The sequence below is a fragment of the Aspergillus foveolatus genome (genome assembly GCF_047715535.1).
Source record: "Aspergillus foveolatus strain CBS 279.81 unplaced genomic scaffold BDW70scaffold_47, whole genome shotgun sequence".
Lineage (NCBI taxonomy): Eukaryota > Fungi > Ascomycota > Eurotiomycetes > Eurotiales > Aspergillaceae > Aspergillus > Aspergillus foveolatus.
This window is the reverse complement of record NW_027396111.1, coordinates 154,968-176,984: the sequence shown is the minus strand read 5'-3', so window position 1 is coordinate 176,984 and position 22,017 is coordinate 154,968. Positions and strand designations below refer to the sequence as shown.

General features: G+C 51.7%; 12 protein-coding genes across 12 annotated transcripts; 6 read left to right on the top strand and 6 right to left on the bottom strand.

Annotated features, from left to right (window-relative positions):
- Positions 1-217: 217 nt before the first annotated feature.
- BDW70DRAFT_169925 (OBAP family protein) lies at positions 218-1,301 on the bottom strand (the record flags this gene model as incomplete). Its single annotated transcript, XM_073742811.1, has 3 exons — positions 218-529; positions 591-1,046; positions 1,109-1,301. 3 exons carry the CDS (start codon positions 1,299-1,301, stop codon positions 483-485), a joined length of 696 nt encoding a protein of 231 aa, XP_073593594.1. The 3' UTR covers positions 218-482.
- A 418-nt stretch (positions 1,302-1,719) lies between these two features.
- Positions 1,720-2,085, top strand: BDW70DRAFT_162313 (uncharacterized protein; the record flags this gene model as incomplete). The annotated part of the gene is made up of 2 exons (XM_073741111.1): positions 1,720-1,816; positions 1,877-2,085. The coding sequence occupies 2 exons, from the start codon at positions 1,720-1,722 to the stop codon at positions 2,083-2,085; spliced, it is 306 nt and encodes a 101-aa protein (XP_073593593.1).
- A 324-nt stretch (positions 2,086-2,409) lies between these two features.
- On the bottom strand, positions 2,410-2,964 carry BDW70DRAFT_152217 (uncharacterized protein; the record flags this gene model as incomplete). The annotated part of the gene is made up of 2 exons (XM_073739404.1): positions 2,410-2,805; positions 2,848-2,964. 2 exons carry the CDS (start codon positions 2,962-2,964, stop codon positions 2,410-2,412), a joined length of 513 nt encoding a protein of 170 aa, XP_073593592.1.
- A 1,338-nt stretch (positions 2,965-4,302) lies between these two features.
- Positions 4,303-5,489, top strand: BDW70DRAFT_169921 (neutral protease 2; the record flags this gene model as incomplete). Its single annotated transcript, XM_073742810.1, has 3 exons — positions 4,303-4,531; positions 4,598-5,413; positions 5,470-5,489. 3 exons carry the CDS (start codon positions 4,303-4,305, stop codon positions 5,487-5,489), a joined length of 1,065 nt encoding a protein of 354 aa, XP_073593591.1.
- A 925-nt stretch (positions 5,490-6,414) lies between these two features.
- BDW70DRAFT_162310 (uncharacterized protein) lies at positions 6,415-8,472 on the bottom strand (the record flags this gene model as incomplete). The annotated part of the gene is made up of 2 exons (XM_073741110.1): positions 6,415-7,742; positions 7,809-8,472. The coding sequence occupies 2 exons, from the start codon at positions 8,470-8,472 to the stop codon at positions 6,415-6,417; spliced, it is 1,992 nt and encodes a 663-aa protein (XP_073593590.1).
- A 1,948-nt stretch (positions 8,473-10,420) lies between these two features.
- BDW70DRAFT_162309 (uncharacterized protein) lies at positions 10,421-11,101 on the top strand (the record flags this gene model as incomplete). The annotated part of the gene is made up of 2 exons (XM_073741109.1): positions 10,421-10,659; positions 10,738-11,101. 2 exons carry the CDS (start codon positions 10,421-10,423, stop codon positions 11,099-11,101), a joined length of 603 nt encoding a protein of 200 aa, XP_073593589.1.
- BDW70DRAFT_141106 (aminotransferase class I/II-fold pyridoxal phosphate-dependent enzyme) lies at positions 10,817-12,402 on the top strand. The gene is made up of 2 exons (XM_073737726.1): positions 10,817-11,609; positions 11,654-12,402. The coding sequence occupies exons 1-2, from the start codon at positions 11,102-11,104 to the stop codon at positions 11,914-11,916; spliced, it is 771 nt and encodes a 256-aa protein (XP_073593588.1). The 5' UTR covers positions 10,817-11,101; the 3' UTR covers positions 11,917-12,402.
- Positions 12,382-12,792, top strand: BDW70DRAFT_141105 (uncharacterized protein). Its single transcript, XM_073737725.1, has one exon. The coding sequence runs from the start codon at positions 12,479-12,481 to the stop codon at positions 12,752-12,754; it is 276 nt and encodes a 91-aa protein (XP_073593587.1). The 5' UTR covers positions 12,382-12,478; the 3' UTR covers positions 12,755-12,792.
- A 162-nt stretch (positions 12,793-12,954) lies between these two features.
- On the top strand, positions 12,955-14,765 carry BDW70DRAFT_169919 (H+/oligopeptide symporter; the record flags this gene model as incomplete). Its single annotated transcript, XM_073742809.1, has 5 exons — positions 12,955-13,270; positions 13,323-13,689; positions 13,736-14,363; positions 14,419-14,569; positions 14,674-14,765. Exons 1-5 carry the CDS (start codon positions 13,000-13,002, stop codon positions 14,763-14,765), a joined length of 1,509 nt encoding a protein of 502 aa, XP_073593586.1. The 5' UTR covers positions 12,955-12,999.
- Positions 14,766-15,367: 602 nt separating this feature from the next.
- Positions 15,368-17,632, bottom strand: BDW70DRAFT_152214 (uncharacterized protein; the record flags this gene model as incomplete). The annotated part of the gene is made up of 4 exons (XM_073739403.1): positions 15,368-15,844; positions 15,904-16,192; positions 16,243-16,669; positions 16,720-17,632. The coding sequence occupies 4 exons, from the start codon at positions 17,630-17,632 to the stop codon at positions 15,368-15,370; spliced, it is 2,106 nt and encodes a 701-aa protein (XP_073593585.1).
- A 1,194-nt stretch (positions 17,633-18,826) lies between these two features.
- On the bottom strand, positions 18,827-19,448 carry BDW70DRAFT_141102 (KR domain-containing protein). Its single transcript, XM_073737724.1, has one exon. It carries the CDS (start codon positions 19,369-19,371, stop codon positions 18,835-18,837), a length of 537 nt encoding a protein of 178 aa, XP_073593584.1. The 5' UTR covers positions 19,372-19,448; the 3' UTR covers positions 18,827-18,834.
- Positions 19,449-20,008: 560 nt separating this feature from the next.
- BDW70DRAFT_169915 (beta-ketoacyl [acyl carrier protein] synthase domain-containing protein) lies at positions 20,009-21,701 on the bottom strand (the record flags this gene model as incomplete). Its single annotated transcript, XM_073742808.1, has 2 exons — positions 20,009-21,443; positions 21,501-21,701. The coding sequence occupies 2 exons, from the start codon at positions 21,699-21,701 to the stop codon at positions 20,118-20,120; spliced, it is 1,527 nt and encodes a 508-aa protein (XP_073593583.1). The 3' UTR covers positions 20,009-20,117.
- Positions 21,702-22,017: the final 316 nt, after the last annotated feature.

The following is a 22,017-nucleotide window of genomic DNA, read 5'->3' as shown; positions in this document are numbered from 1 at the left end:
GCAATGATAGGCAGATGTAGATATATATGTTTGTAATGCAGATATGGTACTGGTAGGTTATGCTATAGAAGGACCTACTATCCTTCCTTCCAGAACTACTCCTGGTGAGATTCAAATACTACGTTTTAGGAGCTTCGCTGGATATCCATACATTAGAGGTCATGTCTCGTTTGCTTTCAGTTGTAACCCTGGCCGTTGGCGAGCTCGGCTAGGTAGTGACGCGGACAGCACAAAAGTCAAATACAGCAACAAAGGCTACGCTCTAAGATCATTTCCATTTCATCACGTTCAGCATGACGCCCAGCGTGATCTTAGTCCCATCCCATGCCGGCCCTGGGAAGCATAATGGGTGCAGATGCTTCCGACCGCGTTTCGCGTTTGTGTGTGCCTCGATATGTCGCCCACGGCCCCTGTAGTCGTTATTACCAGGGCAATTGAACAGCTCATTCTGAATGTCGTATCTGATATCTGTCTAAGCAGTCTCACTTCTGACCATCGTTCTCATGAATCTTCCACAAAGCGTCCGCATCTGCGCATTATTAGCACCGGCTGAGGCAAAGTCTGAAGCAGACTTGGATACCAGGACATACCGGGATGTTTCTCTGTAGCCTCAATGTCTGTCCTCTTCTCCCTCTTCACCTTGGTATTTACTCCAAACGCCCGATCTCGCTCCTTAACCAACTCATCCAGGCCTCCCGGCACAGCATTCTTCACCTTCTCCTCATCTGTAAAGCTCAACATGAGCTTCGGCTCGCCCAGCGGAACTGGATCGCCACGGTCAACCTGCCAAAGGTGATACGTCTTGCCGTAAAGCGGGATGATGTCGCGCATTTCGCTCGTCTCGGCAGCTTCCCACGCTGCGTTTGGTAAACCGGCCGGCGTCGGCATGATCAGCATACCTGATTTCACTTCGTAGGTGTGCGTGTGCCAGAGCTTTCGCTCTTCAGAAGGTAAAGTGTCGAAGATGCGCGGGGAGACCATGTATTCGACCCCGATTAGCCGGGCACCCTTGTTCGGGCTGTCATAAATGAGGCATTGGCGGATATCTGCGCAGCACAACACCTTATTCAAAAACCGATCAAGGGTTAGATGAAGCCGGGAGACGTACCCTCTGTCAAATGCGTGCAGTAATGGTTCGCGTCGACACAGCGCGTGGGGTCGTCAGCGTAGACGTGAAAGGCGTGCAAATGCGCGCAGATCTGGTTGACTGGTGTGAAGTTCTGCGTTGCAGCGGCAGCGGTCTCTAGGACGTGGGATTTTGTGGAGAGGGGCGCCTCGGTCGGGTTGTTTGGATCGGGCATGGCGAATGACTTTGGATTCCTGAGGACTGGAGGACCTCTCTCGAGATGATATTGGGTGGGTGAATAGTTGTTAGGGCTGATGCGGGTGCGATGGTTTTATGAGGGAGTTGGACGCGACAAGAGCTGGCACTCAAAAACTTGCAATACTGACGTAAAAAAGGTGCACGAATCTAAAATCTTTTTATCCTTGATATACTCGAATTGTTCTCTTGCAGCACGAATATAATGTTAAAGACCTGGTGGGTGGACAGCGATGTTGGCCTGTGACGTCACTATTGACATCGCGATGATTTCATGCACCAGCCTGGCGTATATAGAGAGCACCTCCAACTCTAGGAACAATCATTCTTACACGAACCAAGAACATTACAAGACTTATTCTAACACACCATAAGCCTGGATTCAACCGCCGCATACAATGGACTCCTCTGAAGCCAACCGCATGGCTACCCGCGCCCAGCAGGACCTCAACACCTACCAGGCAAAGCAGGGTCTCGGCCGCAAAAGCGATTCGAGTACGTTCCCATCACTACAATTGCTCAATTAGAAATTCACAGGGGTACTAATGTCCATAGCCCTTGAATCTGGCGTCGACGAGCTCGTCAATCGCAGATTCGACCAGCCCACCGACGTCCGATATGGCCGAGAAGCAGTCCCGACTGCTTCAAACCGCAAGCCTATCCCCGAGGAAGAGGGGGGCATTCGTGATGACCGGGGACGCCTTGCGCCGGCGCAGGGCTTTGAAGGGAAGGGCGGACCGGAGGATAAGGTGGACCTGGAATAGATGATGCTGATTATCCCGGGGGAAGGGAACAATACTTTATATGTATTATAGCATGATTGATGCATGAACCGAATATGAAACATTGCATGATGACACAATATTCCGCAGGTTGTCCAACATAGACAAGGGTAGACAGGCGCAGGGACTATCCATTTTACGCGTGTCATGTATGTAGTTTGCGCTGTAGAAGGCGGCCAAGCTAAAGCACGAGGCAGGGTAATTGAAGCACGGAGCAGGGTTATACTCTATCGTCGAAGAGCTTTACATCCATATCCATAGCCCAGTTCCTGCCTGACCTATCGAATCCGACTAACCATAACCATTCTATCTATCCACTTCGACGGGGACAGCCTCAGATACGTATTCTCCCCTCAATGCCCCTTCCAACTTCTCCAGATTCTCCCGCGGAACATCGCCCAGGGGCTGTTCCCAAACAGCTTGCCACCACCCCTTGGCCTGGATGGTATACTTCTTTCCCTGCTCAAGAGGAACGAGCGGGATCTTTACCTCCGCGTCGATCTTCCCGCCAGGCGGAATCTCAACAAAATCCTCCACTGGTGGAGGAAGTTGTCGAGCGAACTTGACCGTGGTGATTTCGACCACTTTATCGTTCTCTGTATCAAGGATCTCGAAAATTCCGAGGACGTTGGCGCGCCCGTCGAGCGGGGAGCCCCATTTCAGGACGGTGGCGGGGGATTCGCCCTTACTCTGGACAGAGACCTGGATCGTGAGGGGGATGGGCGGGGTGAATGTTGCAGGAACAGAGGGAGGCTGTAGTCGGACTTCAAGATTTGGAGTTGGCGTAGACATGATAGTAGAGAAAGACAGCACGTAAAAGACTGATGCGGCGAGGAGGAATGCGAAGACGCGGCAGAGCATGTCGACCTCCCAGTTGGCGGTCGGTTAGGCAGACTGCGTTGCAACTCGCTTATCTCTAGCATTCACAAACCCCGCCAGATGTTTCAGGGTTTAATTAGTCGGCTATTGGCTTTAATTTATGTGATCGGCGTCATCGCCGTGGTTGGTATGGTCGAGGCATGACTAGTCGGCGACCATCGGAAACCTCCGACAGCCCTGACTGATCTGTCTCTTCACACCCAGCTATTCAGGCTGTCGAGACTAGACTGACTCTGGACACATCCGCGAAGATCTGCAGTGTCGACGGTCCTGAGAGGTCCAATGTCAGGGTCTGGCAAATCACAAGACCACTGCGGGGGATTCGCTGGCGCTAAAAAGGCGTTCGAGCGTCTTGGGTTGCATTCATATATCAGCCTAGGCGCCACTTGCTGACCCTTTGATTAATCTCGGGGTAAGTACAGGTAAGCATTGTGGCGGCTTACTTGTGAGCGTCTGTTGATGGATAGGACATGATCGTTGATGGCCAGAACTCTGAACATTTCTATCATTGAACGTTCTGACGAACTTTACGAGCTTGAACGGTTGCTGTTCAAAGTGCCTACCTCAAGTGCAGCTATACAACGATGTCTCTAGGCCCTGTGATGCTCAATGCCTCAATTGCCTCCGACAGCAGAGTTCGACGGGTGATAAGAACAAACCTTCTTCCGGGCCAATGCTACTCGCCCTCTGCAGACGGTGTTCTAGTGCGTTCTTGGTGCGGTATCAGTCTCGGGGCATATCACTATCATCTATATCTCCTGGCCTATCGGAAGCTCACGCTGCTTCTGTTCTTCAAGCGATATACGCTTGGGAACGCCCCGTGCACAACTTGTCCAGGGGTGTTTTAATCCCCCATTACATTTGGCCCTGCTGGAAGGGTTGCAATGAATCTAGGCAGTTCAAGCCGGGCCCGGCCAATTGCCCTATTTGGTGAATCTATTGCGTCTTGGTCTGGATTTGCTACTGGACGGGACATCGAATAGCTTCAATATATTTTCACAACAAGAAAGAACTTGGCAATGCAAGACGACGGCAGGATACCACCTTCTGTTTTGGTGTCACCGAGGCTTCACGCCCAGCCGAGTCTCTTCAGTGTCCTTGGCTATGGCTCAAACGCAGCATTGGCCGCGGGTGTAGATATGAGTATGCGATATGCTCTCTTAGAGCCAGTGTGGGGGATGGGGAGGAGAAAGTATAAAGACGCTGTTGATCCCATCGATTGTTGTTGTTCCCATAAGCAGCAACGATCAGCTACGATCAGCTACTCTATTGAAGCAGTCAACCAGTCAAGTCAATCAGCTCCTCAGATCTTTACCCATCATGAAGTTCATTGCCCCCATTGCCCTCCTGGGTATGTTCCAGGCTGCTAGTGCCTCGCCTGTCGATATCAAGACCAGCACTGCCGGCCTACAGGTCACCCTCTCCCAGATCAACAACACCCGCATCAAGGCCGTTGTGCAGAACACTGGGAGCGAGGAAGTGACCTTCATGCACATGAACTTCTTCAAGGATGCTTCTCCCGTGAAGAAGGTCTCCATCTTCCGCAACAGTAGGCATCCCATTCCCTCTGACCATTCATTCCCTTTCGTTCAACCCGCATACTAACGGATCGTAGACGACGAGGTTGAATTCCAAGGCATCAAGTACCGCGTGCAGACCGACGGTCTCTCTGATGAGGTCCTGACTTCTCTCGCCCCAGGCGCCAGCTTTGAGGATGAGTTTGACATTGCCGCCACCTCTGACCTGTCCTCTGGCGGCCCCGTCACTATCCGCTCCAAGGGCATTGTCCCCCTGGTCACCGACAAGTCCGTGACTGGCTCGCTGCCCTACACCTCCAACGAACTAACCATCGATGTTGACGGTGCTGAAGCCGCCAAGATCGAGACTGTCGGGGCTCAGCTCTCCAAGCTCTCCAAGCGCACCAGGGTATCCTCCTGCTCGGGCACTCGTGCCACCGCGCTCCAGACAGCCCTTCGAAACGCTGCTTCTCTCGCTACCCGTGCTGCCAGTGCGGCCAGTCAGGGCGGCTCAACCTTCACGACTTTCTTCAAGAGTGACTCTTCCTCTACCCGGAACGCCGTCGCTGCTCGCCTCCGCGCCGTTGCTTCCGAGGCCTCCACTACCTCTAGCGGTTCAACTACCTACTACTGCACTGATGTGTACGGGTACTGCAGCAGCAATGTCCTTGCTTACACGCTGCCTGCTTACAACATTATCGCCAACTGCGATATCTACTACTCCTACCTCCCTGCTCTTACTGGCACTTGCTACGCGCAGGACCAGGCAACTACCACTCTGCATGAATTCACTCACGCCCCTGGCGTGTACTCCCCCGGTACAGATGACTTGGGCTACGGGTACAATGCTGCTACGTCCCTGAGCGCGAGCCAGGCCCTTAACAACGCGGACTCGTATGCCCTCTATGCTAATGGTATGTTGCGACTCCTGTTATAGCCCTTCAGCTTCATGATGCTAATATTTACATAGCTGTTTACCTCGGATGCTAGATTATCACTGGCGTCAGCCGAATGCTAGCTGGACTGAGGGATTGCTGACTTGAGACGAAGAACTGGCGATACTGATGATGCAACGCGACGTGATTTCATGCTATAGCTCGCAGTTCATACGAGAGATGGTCATTTTCTCTTCATATAGTTGTACATAGCAGCTGAGAAAATAGCATTTATTTCTTGATTTTCGGAAAATCGTATTACGACAGTACTGACACCGACGCACCTCCATCAAGCGGACCACCTCTGATGGCCATTGCAGTGAGTATCGTTTACAAGAAAAACCTAATATCAGGCTATGTGCCGAAATCTCAAGCATGTAATGCTCTTACAATGGCCGCTGCTCAAGGTGCCTGGTGGAAATAAGCAGATGAGAAGTCGACATTTCATTGCAGAAGACCTGGATTAAATCTGTCAAGTTCTTGCTCTGGCCTACAGAGACATGTGCTGTGGAGTGAGTAGGTACTCTTTACGCGGACACTGGCGAAAGAAATCCAAATGCCCATGCATTAACCCATATGCACCGGTAGCCACTACATAAGAGTTAATATGCGCAGTCGCTCGTTCAAAAGAGACCATCGAATGGCAGCCTCTGGCTGTGATAAAAAGAAGATGAATGATGCTTTTAGATTCTGCACATCTGGGTTCCACATTTGATATTAATCTGGGAGAAGACGGGTTTGCTAAAGGGAACTGTGAGTTGTGCACGTACGATTAAGCGACACTGAAGGAAAACAATGAAGCCCCTGGAAACCCATCCAGACTAAGATCGAGGCAGAACTGAGTGTTTGAACAGGATAATAAGACGGATATACCTATATACGCAAACTTCAATCTGGAAAGCCATGCTCTAAGCATGTACTATCAAATAATCAATGGAGAACTCCAACGGAAACCCCAGGCTCCATTAGAACACTACAACCTACATTTCACCCTTAAGCATACCCGAATAAAAGATAGGCCTGCGAAAATGGAAATCAAAGAGATACGAATCCCCCACCTGGCTCCCATCCATCCCAGGAGCATACCACAGGACCAAAACGTCCTTGCCAATCAACCGCAGCACCGCCCTCCAAGGCTGGTACTTAACAGCAAAATACCTGCGCTCTTTGTCTCGCCTCACAACTCTGGGTAGCGAGATCGCCGCCTTATGATCATCCACCAGCCACCGGTCAACGCGGAGATCCGGGTCCAGCTGTGCTCCACCCCGGATGGTAACCCTAAAGTCAACGGGCAGCGAGACCTGCATCGGTACAATTGCCGGGAGGTGGTGTTCCTTTGCGTTCGCACCGAAGAACAAGTGCCGGTAGGGGTCGATGCTAGGATTATCGCCGGCGAGCTTGCGGTGGTATTCGGCGTTGCCAGCGAAAATTTCTGTCCGAAGTTTCGTGAGAGTCGCTTGATTGTCTAGGGCAAAGAATTCCATTTTCCAACCAGAGTACTCTTCGGTGCTGTCCTTTACTGTGGAAATGATAGCAAACTCATTTTCCTTCTCCCAGGATGGGAATACCTGGCTATAACTTCCCCAGAGGATCAAGTCGCGGTAGACGTGCGTGATTGCGCCCGTTTCTGGGTTGATCACTTGCAACCCCTGAATCTTGTAGAGCTTGTAGAGTCTTCCGTCTCGAGGATGCTCAACCTGGGTGTGGATAACTTGCCCTCGACCCGCAGCATCTGGGTCTGCAGGCGCAAAAGCGACAATCGCATCCTGACCGTTGGGCGTCTTTCTCACAGCGTGGCACCCTATGTCCAGTCGAGCCAGAGCATCGTTGGTAAGCGGTGCAATGGCCAGCGTATTCCCTGTCTCGAGATCCATCGTCGTAAGCGTGTGATCCCACTCATCTAGAGAGTACACCTTGCTCTCCGTTAAGGCAACAACAGTACTTGTGCACTGCTGCAGAATTGGATTGAGCCGGATTCCTGTGTGGCTCCACGCTATGTTCCCATTATCCGCGTGAATGCAGATATCAACAAAGCACCGCTCGCGCTCATCGTATCCCCGGACCAGGATATAACCACCAGGGCTCACCCAGAAATAGGGTTTATTGTCACACCACCCACGTGTGTTGACGCGGTTGATCGGGTACAATGACCCGTTGGACTGGAAACCAAGATGCTGAGAGCATATCATCGGTCCTTCAGCCCAGGCAACATACTGGCCGGCCGAGACAACCCAGTCAACATTCTCGAGGCTGCGTCCAGAGGAGGCGTTACCGGCGGCAATCTTCTGGAGGGATACATAGCGTTTTGCTGTAGCGATTAACATTAGCCTCATCTCTCAAAAAGACAGGATAGCTGAAGATGAAGGATACCCACCAGCCTGCTTAATTATCTTATACTTTCGTGCTGTCTCATTAGCGCCCCCAATGTCCTTGTGGTTGGTTTTCTCGCTTTTGCTCCCATTCAGACAACTGCTCCCACTCGCACTCTCGGTCCGGATCTTGACTGCAATTCGATTTCCATTGTCACTCCAGAAACTGTTGAAGTCCATCATATCCTCACCCATATCCTCATACCTGTTCACTTCATTGAACTCCACTTTTACCCTCGGGCTCGTTACCACATCTTCCTCCTTGATCTCCCACTTAACTTTCCCTGCATCACTACCCCGCCCACTCCAGAGCAGCTTGTTCTTCTCCTCATCAGTCAAAACCCCCATTACACCGACCAAACCCCTATGTCCGTGTCCTTGCGTACGATCGCGCTTGTCAAGGTTTTCGCGCATTGTTGTCATGCACTGATCGACGACCCACCACGCCACGATATCCCGCCAGCGAGTCGTCACCATCTCGGCGCAGCCAAAATCCCGGACATCGTCAAGGTGACTGAGTATGCGGCCAGCAAGCGTGTCGCTGAGGTATTTGAATGGGTCATTTCGAATGGAAGCGTTGCGGCGGCGGATTTTGTAGGCTTGGGAGGCGCGGGTCTCCTCGACCTCATACCAAGGTTTTGTCGGGGCTTTGCGTTTCACGGGGGGCATTTTCGCTGTTTAACTCTCCAATTTTCCCTATTTAAAATTTTTCTCTGCGTCTTGCGGTTAGTAGTGCAAGCGAGATCACATAGATTGATCGGATAAGTTGGCTTTGATAAGTATTTGACAGTAGACTCTGACGAGTGCTCGATTGCCACCAATGTGAATGATCTTGTCGATGGTTTGGTTCAGTTACATATCGTCTATATATCATGAATGTCTTTACAACTGTGTGTATGATAGCCTTTGTACATGGAACGGTGTTGAAATAAAGCATTGGCTCGACAAAGTGCAGACACAAAGCCGCGAGTGTACCAACCACGCCCGAAATAGTGTACGGTTTAGAAGAGTACACTATGAAGCGAGAAAATCGCTTGTTACTCTCCTAGCACCATGCCTAGAAATGCTGCTCTGTATTCCAGGCTAGCTCATGATCACGGTACGCTGGACCGTGACACGGGATACGTTTCCAAAGAAGCAGACTGTTTATTGCAGCAAGTACATAATTCCAGAATAGGCGTGGTAAGCAATGGCTCTGGAAATATCAAGAGAAAATGGACTAATATCTGCAGACACAAAGTAGACCGATTATATTCCTGGCCCAAGGTCTGGGAGGCATTTTAGTAAAACAGGTATACAGAGAATCCGAGCAGTATTTGCCAATACTGACAGTACCACAGGCTTTGATTAATGCACAATCAATAGAACAGTATCCCGATATCAGATCTGCAACGTGGGTGCTTCAAATCAAGCATGACGTATCCTAATTCACAAGTACATCAGGTTTGGTGTTGTCTTCTTTGGCACACCACACCAACAAAAACAGCAACGCCTTTCAAGAATTTTACAGGGCTTGACGCTCCCTTTTCTTCCTCGCGGGGGGATGGCAAAAGCCCCTTATTACACAAATATCATAGTCAGGATAAACCAGGCATTTCAAAAACAAGTTGAGAGTTATCTATATATCTCATTCTATAGTGAGATTGACCAGGTTAGAAAATAACCCCAGAAACTAGTGCCGCTGCGTACTGACTTGTTTTATAAGACAGTCCCATTCAATTAACTGTCATGAACATAGCTAGCCAAGAGATGCAGGTCCGTCTGACCTCTCTCCAAGAGACCCTATGTTGCCTTCCTGTTGGATCTGTTGTTATGAAAAGGTCCCTCAAGCCTTGTCGCATCTGTGTTCCCTAGCAGTTGAGAATTATACCTGACCGTATCTTGTTGAAGGTTTAAGGATCAAGGATTAATTCATCTATATACAGTACAGCTTTGCAAGTCGCATTTACTTAAATAGAAGAAAAGCAATCGTGTGTCTTCGTTAGGAAATATATTTAAGGTTATTAACGCCCGCAAAGGCTATTGTAATTCGTATGTATTTCTATTTTGACATGAGAGCTATTCCTGCAGCTTGAGCCTTGAACAGCCTAGCAAGCGAGGACATTGCTTAATACTCTACCATAGACTATGTGTCGAGAAATTGTGGCTGATTAGCACTGAGGTTCTGAATGTACAAGGGCATATCATTCTTTTTGAAGGGCATTCGGGTTATGAAATGGCGTTTCTGGTATACAGTATAGTCCTGTCGAAACGTGAAACCTTCGGTTTCGGAGATATCCTGGCGTAGAAAAGAAAAACTATAAGAACCAAAAAATACTAAAATCCTATTCCGAAATAAGCCACAAACAACGGTAATAGACCTAACACCCCACGTGCAATGAGTTGTTAGTCTCCACGACTGACAAGGGGAAAATTAGTCTCAGTAAGTTAATTAGCTTAAATCCACGATAGTCAGAATATACTGCAGGTAGTCGTGGCTGATGGTGGTGGGTAGATAAGTTATTTAAGGGACTCATGATGCCGCCAAATCCATTGAGGTATTCTGACTACAAAGACTTCCCGCATTTCTTTAGCATTTTCATTCGTGATTCCCAGGTTCTGTGAGTCTTTGGCAACCATGGGTAGGGGTGTTCAAGATGATGAGAATGGCTACAACAACTGTCCTCTTGTTGATGAGATGGACACCCTGAGTCTTTTTGAGCCTGCTCAAAGGCCAACTCATCCTTCCTCGTCTTCTACCACAAATATCCCCGATGAGGTCCTCACGCGTCAAAGTTTCTATGTGCTGGGAGATGAGGGTTTATCCGATGCTTTGCTGGAAGAAGGGTCGTCTGCAGTAACGGATCCCTATCATAGGTTGGCCATATTTAAGAGGACGCTTGAAGGTATGTTACATATGGATTACCAATATACCGCTAACAGGATTATGTACAGTGCCACATCGACGATTTCTGAAGAATCTGAAGCATCCACCATCATCGCGTCTGACGCAGATCTGATTGAAGGGGGGGATGTTGAACTCAGCTCCGCTTCCCAGGGGGTGCCCAGTAAACATGCGAATCCTAACGGGGAGACGCAACAAGCCATGGACCTCGCCCGCGCCGACCACGCCCTCTTCGTCGCCAAGCCCCGCTGGGACGACTCCGTCCTCGACTTCACCTCCAGCGACTTCCTCTCCTTCAACCGCACCGGCCGCATCCGCGAGGCATTCCAGGGCGAGCTAAGCCAGTACGAGGACTTCCGGCTCAGCGCCTCGGGCTCCCGCGTCCAGTACGGCAACTACGACTACCTCATCTAGATGGAGAAGGAGATTGCGGCGTTCCACGGCGCCGAGACGGCATATATCGCGCATTCCAAGTACATGGCCAATGCGGGGACTGTGGCGGCTGTGACGCTGCCTGGGGATGCGATTGTTTACGATGAGGCGGCCCATGCGAGTACGCATGAGGGGATGAAGGTGTCGCTGGCCGAGCACCGGTTGGCGTTTCGGCATAATGACCCGGATTCGCTAAGGGAGGTGCTTGGGGAGGTGAAGGGGTATCCGGGGTTTGCGGAGGGCCGCTTTTCGATTCTTATTGCGGTTGAGTCGGTGTATAGTATGGATGGGGATATTTGTCCGCTGGAGGAGATGGTGCAGGTGGTCAAGGACCTGTTTCCGCTTGGGAATGCGCAGTTCATCATTGATGAGGCTCATAGTAATGGGGTGATGGGGCCGAGCGGGGCAGGGCTGGTTAATATGTTGGGGCTGGAGAAGGAGATTGCGATTCGCATCCATATGTGCAGTAAAGCGTTGGGGTCGACTGGATGTTAGTGAGCCGCATGAGATGAGACTGGGCTAAGTTCAGTACAGGTGTGATCCTCTGCAACAAGACGATTCGAGATCGGATGATCAGCAATGCCCGGTTTGCCATCTACAGCAGCGCACCGTCGTTCCCGATGGTGGCGTCCATGCGCGCTGGGTACCGCTTGCTGGAGAATAACGAGGCCGAAGAGGTATCTCCTCCCTTCCTGAGTGAGACAATCTCTTGCTCACAAGCTCCAGCCAATGCAAAAAATCCAGAACAGTGTCCGGCACTTTCTCAAAACCATCACCGCCCATCCGGTATGGCATGAAGCCGTGGACGAGGGCATCCTCAACATTCCCCTCGCCGAGGACTATGAAAGCATCGAGCACCTCACTCACATCGTGCCGGTACTGACCCTTCTACGACGTAGTAATCAAGCAAGAATACCCAAACATCAGGGAAATCGACGCAGTATTCGTGATAGGTAGCCGTGAGTGACGCCGACCCGGAGAATCAACCCTCTATCTTGTCCACTTCCTGCTCGGAGACTGCAGCTAATATCTCTTCTTTCGTTAAGGCTATGATTCTTTCACATCAGGCTCGAACAACTGGATCTTGAAGCTCGTTGATTTCACCAATTCGCTGCTGCACGAGCAATCGCGGGTCCGAATCATGGCCGTCTGTTTCGGGCACCAGATTGTCGGACGCGCATATGGAGAAACGGCTGAAAGGAATCCTTTGGGCCTGGGAAGTCTCTGTTACCCCTGTGGCATTGCCAGAGACGGGGAAGAGAGTCTTTGGATGCGATTCACTGGTATGTTTGTTCACTCTGTGACTGACATGTTGGATAGTGTTAATGAGGATCAAATGGCTGGCAGGCGCTTCATCAGATGCATCGCGACGTCGTCCCGCGGTATCCAGCGTCCGTCGAGAAGCTGGGCCATTCAGACCGGTGCGAGGTGCAGGGGATCTACGTCACGAACCGGGTCATGACTCTGCAGGGACATCCGGAGTACGATGCCACGATTGCCTGCGAGTTGCTGGAGCGGAGGCGCGGATCTGTGCTAGATGAAGCCACATACCGAGATGGGATGGATCGAGTTCATCATCCGCATGATGGGGTGATTGTTGGGGCTGCCTTTTTGAGCTTTCTGATAAAAGAATGAAGGATGAAGCAGGAGTGTGGGTGTTGACGTTTGTGTGGCGATGAAGCGGTGATATTGTGGTATTTGGGGGTGTCGGCTTACAGTAAACTATACCGCTCCAGTACAGCAATAATACTTTACCAGGTACCACCAGGAGCTTATCTCTCTGCAAGGCCAGACATCCTCTTTTGTTATTCTTCAACTCACCTTCAAAGTGTTCTTCTAGGCTTCACTGGATATCTGTATATGATGTATTTCCTTTCAACATGTCTAGACCTGAACCAGACACTGTGACTGCATTAATCGCGACCGACCGCACTCCCCTCCTGCCAGCCATAGCAGAGGACATTCCTCCACCATCTTCCATCGCCAATGGCCACGGTCATTTAAGGAAAATCGCAGACAATTTCCCATTCACCGTCTGGCTCATTGCGACCATTGAGTTCTGCGAGAGATTCGCCTATTTTGGGGTCCTGGGGCCCATGCAGAATTACATCCAGAACCCACGAGATGACCCTATGCGCCCTGGTGGAATAGGTTTGTTATGCTTACCCAGCCAGTGCGACATAATCTGACGCAAAATACCTAGGACTCGGACAGGCCCATGCTACTTTCGTCCACCAAAGCTTCATGATCTGGTGTTTCCTGACGCCTGTCGTGAGTGCGGTTGTCGCCGAGCAGTATCTCGGCCGGGTGAAAACCATCCTGTACTCTGCTGCTATCTACGGCGGCGGATTGGCGATCTTGGTCCTATCCTCTCTACCTGCCGTTCAAGAAACGGGCATTTCATTGCCAGGCTTGCTTCTGTCTCTGTTTCTGATAGGCGTCGGCACTGGTGGCATCAAGGCGAATGTTAGCCCGTTGCTTGCTGAGCAGTACACATCTTCTGGTCAAATTAGCCGTCTGCTCAAATCGGGTGAAAAAGTCGTCATTGATAGAGACTTGATGGTTCAAAGGTCTGTCCCTAGACTTCCTTCTTATGCAAAGTTTGACAGTCGTCAGGATGTTTGCAACTTATTTTCTCTTTATCAACGCCGGCTGTCTTGCTGCTCTGGCTTCGGTCGAAATCGAACAATCCTACGGGTTCTCTGCAGCATTCGCCATCCCAATGACCGTCTTCATCATTGGCTTTATAGCATTCGTGACCAGCAAAGACCGGTATACCAGTAGTGCACCGGATGGATCCATTATACCGAACGTCCTCCGCGCTCTCTGGATCACAATCAAACATAAAGGTAACCTCAACTACGTCCGACCCGCCCTAGTACCACCCGAAAGCCCATACCAAGAACATCCCTGGACCAACGCCTTCATCGGCGACCTCCAAACAGCCCTAAGCGCAAGCAAAGTCTTCCTCCTCTACCCGTTCTACTGGGCCGCCTTCTCCCAGCTCCTAACAAACTTCATCTCCCAAGCCGCGACGATACAAACCCACGGCATCCCCAACGACATCCTCCCCTACATAAACCCCATCACAACACTCTTCCTACTCCCCCTACTCGACCGCCTCATCTTCCCCACAGTCCGCAACCTCGGATACCCCGTCCACCATCTCCCCCGCATCACAGCGGGGTTCATGGTCTGCGCACTGGCCATGCTCTACGCCGCTTTCGTCCAGCGGACCATCTACGTCTCCCCCGCCTTGCTACGACCATCCACGGTCGAGCACCTGCATGCACGGACAGGTCCCCAACGACGCCTCCGTGCTCCTGCAGGTCCCCGCTTATATCTTCGTCGCTTCATCGGAGTGTCTTGCGTCAGTGGCAGGCCTGGAATACGCGTATGCCAACGCGCCCAAGTCAATGAGGTCGCTGATCATGGCGCTGTATTTGTACCGTCTGCTCTACCCTAATGAAAAGAACATGATCTTGAGCCACTACCTTTGCAGTGGGTAGTCTAGTAAGTAGCATTCGTCTATCTGTAAGGCTCCGTAATGGTAGCTTCTAAGTTCTACCCTGTTGGAAAGCTCGTCGTGGAGACTGAAGACTGGAGACTGGAGACTTCCGCCGACCCTCTCATTGCCCCAACATGAGATGCTTCAGTCGTAAGCTTTTCCCGTCATTGACTCTGTTCCCTAGGTCAAGGTATCCAGCGCTGTAAATAGTAACCCGAAAGCTAGCCAACGAGGAGGCCGTGGGCCGCGATAGGTTTTTGCCGGCGTGAGCTTTGCAAGCAGGCTTGTTGTTTGGTGAGATCTTGACTATGGAGAAAGGAACAAGGAATGGTCAGCACAGCAGGAAGAAGGACGTGGTGAAGGCATCTTGGCTGCGTGGATTTCGATGAGCTGATTCATCATTCCGGGCACGTAGGTGGCCATCTCAAACATAGGATATCATTGTCTGCAAACCAGATACAAGGATATGATTGGGTTCGCATATTCTCGGTTCTTCCTCCACTCGAGAAAAGGGATGTGTCCGTATCGTGGAAGATTTCATTGCACGCGGGCAGCACGAGTCCGTTCGGGTCAGAACTAAAAGCCAAGCTTGTTGTGTCCCCATCTCCTAGTGAAATTGTCATGTCTCTGGGTCGACAGAGAGCACTGCCTTGAGTAGAAATATTCCACCCATTGCTAGTCATTCCGAACGACGGGTATGAATACCTGGGCGTTGTAGAACTCGGCAATGATTTCGAGTTTTACATCATTGTCCAGTCGCTGGCCGTGTTTCCGAGGTCAAAATCGATTGCCCAAGACATTAGATCGGGAATCTCGTAGTCGTCCAGATTAAAAGCACCAATCTTCCCATCCCCATCTCCAGCACCCCCTCCACCAGTGAGGGAAGCGTCAAGATCAGGGGTCGGAGTGGGCATCGAGCCCATTACGTCAACGCTTGTCGCAACATCAGGAACTGTCCGAACCTGGAACTTTGACGTCGCAAGCTTGTCCAAAATCTTGTCCAATTTCTCCGTGATGGCCTTTGCCGCCTGCAAGCAGAAGGCTTGATTTCTTTCCCGCGAACTAGCCACCCTTTCGAGTTGCGACGTAAGGACGGAAACATTGCGAATCACGGCTGATGTCTTTATGCCAGGCGGAAGGGTACTTGAAGGGTCTTGCGTATTGTTCTCTAGTGTAGTTAGGAGGACTGCGGCAGACGGCAAGCCGCAGGCCAGAAGCTTCACCCTGTCAGCTATGACAAAGAAGATGATCGGTAAAGGGGTAGAGCAGCACGTACAATTTCAGGTAGATCATGCAAGGTAAAGGCGCCCTTTCTGCGGGTATTTCCCATCTGAACCACTGTCTCCAGAATGTTTGCAGACACGTCCAGCAGCTCGGGAAGCGGAGTTGAACTATTCTCCCCAAGAAGGTGGTATATCTGGAAATGGATTTGGAGATAGGCTAGATGAACCTTCGCGTGCATATAACAAGTGCTCAGGGGCATGTCGGATTCCCAACAGTCCTGAGTATACCTTAGGTGGGGAAGCAGGTTATCCCACGTCTGACGACATCGAGAAGACAATTCTCTGAAACAACATTAGTGCTGTTCAGCCTCTGTCCGAATGACTGTACGCACCTGAGCTGGGCAGGGTCAGCTGCCTGTGATGCTTGAAAATGATATTCCACAATTCCTTCCCGAAACTGACTCAGAATATAGCGCAATCGAGCCCAGGTTGCTGCCCTAAGGTTCCCATCTGTGTTCCAGCCATCTTCCGTGAGTCGACTTTTTGCATCCTCTAGTTCTTGGGGAGTTTGGGCAAAAAGTTCGTCATCTGACAAATCAAGGGGGAGCTTGACGTCCACATATCGAGAGGTAATGCGAGGAGGTAGATTGAACATCAGGCCAAACATCTTCTCCAGGTAATATTCAGTCACAAAGTACCTCCTCCGGCACTCTGCAAGGAAAAACGGGGTTCTCTCAGGGGAATATGTCGCTTCCCTGTTCAAGCCCAGAGCCAATAAATCGGTCGAGAGATCGCCCACCAGACGCCACACACCGAGGCCTGGAATCAATTAGTATCCACCCATTCACGATATGTATAAAGTGGCTCACTCGTATCTCCTTCAAGGAATGACCTGAGCTGTCCATTTTCATTCGCCAACCATATAATGACGTCGTTTGACTGGGGTGCAAGGTCCCGAGCTAGTCGTAAGGTCACCGTGCTATACCAAACCATGTCTGGGACAAATGCGGCATCCTTATCCTCGTCGCGGTCAACGAAAAAAGCCGAAGCACGGGCAGCCATAGTATACAAAAGACCGAGAGTCTCGACTCGAAGATTCGGGCCACAGAACAAGGCTAAGAAACCATGCAGGTCCAAGGATGCGGTGATGATAACCTCTGTAGAGGAAGAGAGCAGTACAGATTCTGATAACCGCGAAATATCGCCCAACTCAACTCGATCTCCAGTTTCTCCAAGGATATAGCCCGATGATACTAGATCTGTACGGAGCGCTTTGAGAAAGTGCAGAACGACTGGTTTCGGTACAAGTGAGTTATGCTTAGCAGAGTAGTACTGATGGAGACACTTTTCAATGACAGGAAGGTATCTCAACTGAGACACAATCTCCTTCATAGTGGCTAGGTGGGCCTCATAGGCCTTGCTGTCATGCGAGCCCGGCAAGGGAGTGTCTGGCAGGGTCCCACTGTCAGAGACGGTCGACATAAAAGGCCATGTGTGGAATTTGGGCGGTCCTGCCGCAGAGCGTCCGGGATATTTTGCACTGGTCCTGCTCCATGGTGGTGCAGCAATGGTTGGTTGGGATGGCGTAGGCACGGCCAGTCTTTGTGCACTTGCACTTCGATGTTTAGTCAGAGGGGCAGGATGGTAGTAGCACCGAGAGTCGAAGCCACGACGCCGGCAGGAGGCACAGACTGGTTTGCCGTGATCGCATCGAGTTTTCCTCTCTCGGCAAGGTTCACATGAGGCGAGGGCTCGATTGCGCCTGGTTGTGGGTGCTGACATGCTCAATGACCTGTCTGGAATGGACTCAGTGCTCCTTCGTTCGCTTTCCAGGTCCACTGGGTACGATTCGGTATTATGCGGACTCAGTATCCCGGTTCATGTCATTTTTCCTGGTATCTTGGAGAGATTGCGCCATGAGGAACACTTGCCCAGCTGCAGGTGAGAGTGCGGTCTCGCTATCAGAGGCTCATCAGCTGACTCTTATTCCGATACAAGGCCGGTACTAAGCTATGTATCGGACTGCATCTCGGACCTGTACGGACAGGCGTATCGGGATTGTACCGGCATTGTCAAGCTGTTATTTACAATACCGGACGTGCTACTACCCTAGTAGCAACACCCCTGCAATTTCGGCATTTCCTCCAAAGATCCCAGCAAGACGAGTTAGGTAGATGAGCTTATAGAGGCCATTTCATCGCTCAGAAAATGGAATCAAAGTAAGTCGTGCTTTGCTGAAGAAACAAAACACATTACCATTCACAGATACTAAGATTAACAGTGAAGTTGAAGACATCACTATCATCCGGGGAACATTGGACGCCGTGCCCGCAGTCTCGACCTTCTAGATACCGCAGTGCAATGGCTAGTATCCCACAACAGAGCGGGACAGTGGGGAGCAGCGCCGTTCTCCGAGAATTCAGATCGCGCCGAGCAGTTCCGGGAATTTGCAACTACTGGCCATGGTCTTTGGCTTGCTGTCAAGGGTACGGATACCATGCCCGGAGAAGCTCCGATGGACATCGTGGGGGCACTTGCGCTTAGGGATAGGTCGCCCTATGTGGCCCCTGTATCTGAGCCGCAGCTTTACGTGCGATTACTAGTTACGGATCGACAACACGCTGGCAATCAGATTGGCAGACGCCTCTTGGGCCATGCCCGTGATCTTGCCCGCAAGGCTGGAGTCTCATTGCTGCGAGTAGATTGCTATGCAGGTGGTGACGGCAAATTGGGCCGATACTATGAGTCCCAGGGGTTTCAGAAATTTAAGGGTTTGAACAGGAAACACGAATGGCCTTATCAAGTGCTTGCTCAACGGTTAGATGAGATGGATAAAGAAGAGAGATGATATTTATCCCCTTCGTGGAAATGATACCATCCTTGCTGTACTTGTTTTGCTTTCCAGCGGTAGTGTGGCTATTAGATAAACGCCGCCACGCCCCTGCCTGAAGCCGTTCTAGTGCTCCTACAGCCCCAGCAAACCATCAGCAGCCTGCTTGCCTAGCTTTTCGAGCGTTCCCATGCTCAGCATTTCTAGCACACTGATATCTAGCCCAAACATCTGCTTCCACCAGGCCAGCATTTCTACCGCCACCATCGAGTCCAGCCGAGTTGCGCAAGCGAGTTGTTGCCGAGAGCATTGCGGTCCCTAACACCTCCAGTAACTCTGATTCCTGCACGGCCCGCCAGCCTGTCCCCTTCACCTTGTTTAGCAGTCCATTTTGCTCGACCAGGTAACCTGATCCCTCCACGGCACCAATGTTCACCGACGTGCAAGGGAGCCCCTTGCTTGTCCGGAACTTGACAAATGCGTCGAGGAAAGTGTTTGCACTGGCATAACCAGCCTGTCCATGCTGACCCACAATTCCGGAGAGTGAGCTAAATAGGATAAAAAAATCGAGATTCTGCGACTGCGTCCCGTTGTGAAGGTTCCATGTTCCTTTCACCTTGGGCGCCGTCGTTTCGTTCCACTCGTCGATGGTCATCTTCTGCCAGGCTTGGTCATGAAGCACCATTGTCATCTGGTGTACCCCTTTGAGGGGGCGAGGGGACTCCGCAACTGCCCGTGCTACGTCTGCCACATTAGTGACACTTCCGCGTACGAGATGCACCTCACAGCCCATGCTCTGGATCTCATTCACAAAGAGCTTGTGTCTGTCGGTTGTCCCAGCGCTGCGCGAGAGGAATGTGTAGTGTCTCGCTCCGTGCTGGACCATCCACTGTCGCGTTGTTGCTAGCCCACGCAGAAATGCCACGATAATAGCCTCGCGGGCGATGAGGCCACCAGCGGCGTATGCGGCGGCGATCTCGCCGCTGGAGTGGCCAAGCACCGCGGCCGGGCGGATTCCAATCGAAGCATAAGTGTCCACTAAGGCAATCTGTAGGGCTGTGCATAGAGGCTGAGAGTACTCGGCTTCATCAACCCGACTCTTCCGTGCAGGCTTGCGGAGCTCTTCGTCAATCGTCCACGATGGAGCTAGCGGGCCTAGCGCCTGAAGAGCCTTGTCGAGGGATGCGATGGTGTTACAGAAGACAGGGTTGCTTTTGGAGCGGAGGATCTCGTAGCCCATGCGTGGCCATTGCGCGCCTTGCCCAGTGAAGACCATGACCAGAGAAGTGCCCCGGTTTTGTGGGGCCTTGGTGGACGGAGGAGGGGCGGGCAGCGTGATCTTGTCACTCGTGCAGACGGCATATGTGCGATATGGCAGATGCTCTCGTTTGTTAGCCAGGGTGTATGCCCATATCTGGCAGCAGGTCTGGAGATCTCTCAAGGAAAGTCCTCATACTTCTCGCCCATGGTCTTGAGAGATTCCGGGGTATTTACGGAGAACAGCAATAAATGTGGTGTGGTTGAAGCTGCTCTTGTGGATTTTGGTGAGTCGATGAAGCTGGCCGCTGACTCGATGATAGCATGGGCATTGGAACCTCCAAGGCCAAAGCTATTGATGCTCACGCGCTCATCACGGTCTTCTGGCCATGGTGTTGGCTCAGTAGGAACGACGAGATTCGCATCCTCAAATGGAATTGCAGGGTTGCGTGGAAAGCATTTGATGTTTGGGGGGATAATGCGGTTTTCCAAGGAAAGGACGGCCTTAAGAACGCTGACGAGGCCCGCCGCACCCTCTGCGTGGCCGAGATTCGGCTTGACTGAGCCAATGTGCACGCCGGCTTTGCCTAAGCATGCAGACACGGCCGCCACTTCAATGGGATCCCCAGTTCTTTTCCCCGTGCCGTGGCACTCGAAGAAGCCTGTTCGGGCAATTTCCGCAATGCCAGCATTCCGGTATGCTTGCCTGATTAGCGCTTCTTGCGCCTGAGAGCTGGGGTGTGAAACTGTTGGTGTGTGACCGTTGTGGTTGGCTGCCGAGCCGGTCACGACTGCGCAGACAGGGTTGCCGTCCCTGACCGCGTCCGCCAGGGGCTTGAGGTAGGTTGCGACAATACCCTCACCGCGCGCGTAGCCGTTTGCGTTGGCTGAAAAGGTGTTGCATGAGCCATCGGGACTGAGAACGCCTTGCTCCGACTTGGCGGCGGTAAAAGCTGGGGCCATGATGATGTTGGTGCCGCCAACGATTGCGGATGTGCAGTCGCCGCGTGCAATGGACATGCATGCCTCATTGACGCCGATGAGAGAAGTGGAACAAGCAGTCCGTAGCGTCACACTGGGGCCGTGCAGGTCGTGCTCGTGGGAGAGGCGATTCGAGACCATGAAGTCGTTCTGGCCCAGGACCTGGTAGATACCATGGGCCTGCGTGTCCCGCACCGAGATGTCGTGCCAGTCCTGGCCGTAGCAGCCGTCGTACACGCCAACATTGGTACCCTTCCACCGCGTCTCGCCGGCGTCATCGATGGCCTCGCGGGCGACCTCGAGAAGCAAGCGCTGCTGGGGGTCCAAGGTCTCGACCTCGCGGCGCGGCATGGAGAAGAACGAGGTGTCCAGCGCGGCGAGGTCGTTGGTCGAATCGAGAAAGTACCCCTGCTGAGCAATGACGGTGCCGGGCTTTTTGTGCGGTGAATGGAAGGCGGAGATGATGTAGCGCGAGGAGGGCACGGGGCCGCGAGCGTCGCGGCCAGCGTGGAGGAAGGACCACAGCTCCGAGGGGGAATGGATGCCTCAGGGCAGTCGACATGCCATGCCGTAGATGGCAACAGGCTGAAAGGTCGGGGCTGGGGTTGAGGGTGAAATCCGGGGCTTGTGGTGATTGCCTGTCCCGTTGGTCGTTGATGTCGAGCCATTATGACCATTGGCATTGAGACCGTTGAGGCTGTTGTCCCCGTTCGTGGAAGTGTTTCCATTTGTTCGGCCCAGGTGATTTGTGGACCCATTGGTCCCGTTGGAATGGCCGCTCATGATGGTCTAGTTGTTTCCAACGAAATGGAAATGGGAGTGGGAAAGAGAGTGGATGATGCCGCCTGCCCTGTTGATCTCTCTTGATCATAAGTTGTGCGTTTTCGATATCGTAATAATGCAGAGAGTACCATGTGGTGTCTATAGCGCAAGCAAAGATGGCTCCAGCTATCTAGGAGCAATGTCTATAGGTGCAAGATCACACTCTACTCAGCTTTCGAGGCCTGGGCTTGCTGTACGAATAGGAGGATATTATACAATCCACCAGGTTACTATGCCTGCTTACTCTGTTGTGCTCTATCTACATTGACTCTGTACT

What these genes read in the sequence shown, in the direction of transcription:
- BDW70DRAFT_141106 (XM_073737726.1), top strand. Translation starts at nt 11,102, where the DNA reads ATGGAGAAGGAGATTGCGGCGTTCCACGGCGCCGAGACGGCATATATC. An exon ending in AGCGTTGGGGTCGACTGGAT is followed by an intron (nt 11,610 to 11,653) that starts GTTAGTGAGCCG and finishes AGTTCAGTACAG; the next exon opens with GTGTGATCCTCTGCAACAAG.
- BDW70DRAFT_141105 (XM_073737725.1), top strand. Translation starts at nt 12,479, where the DNA reads ATGCATCGCGACGTCGTCCCGCGGTATCCAGCGTCCGTCGAGAAGCTG.
- BDW70DRAFT_141102 (XM_073737724.1), bottom strand. Translation starts at nt 19,371, where the DNA reads ATGACAATGGTGCTTCATGACCAAGCCTGGCAGAAGATGACCATCGAC.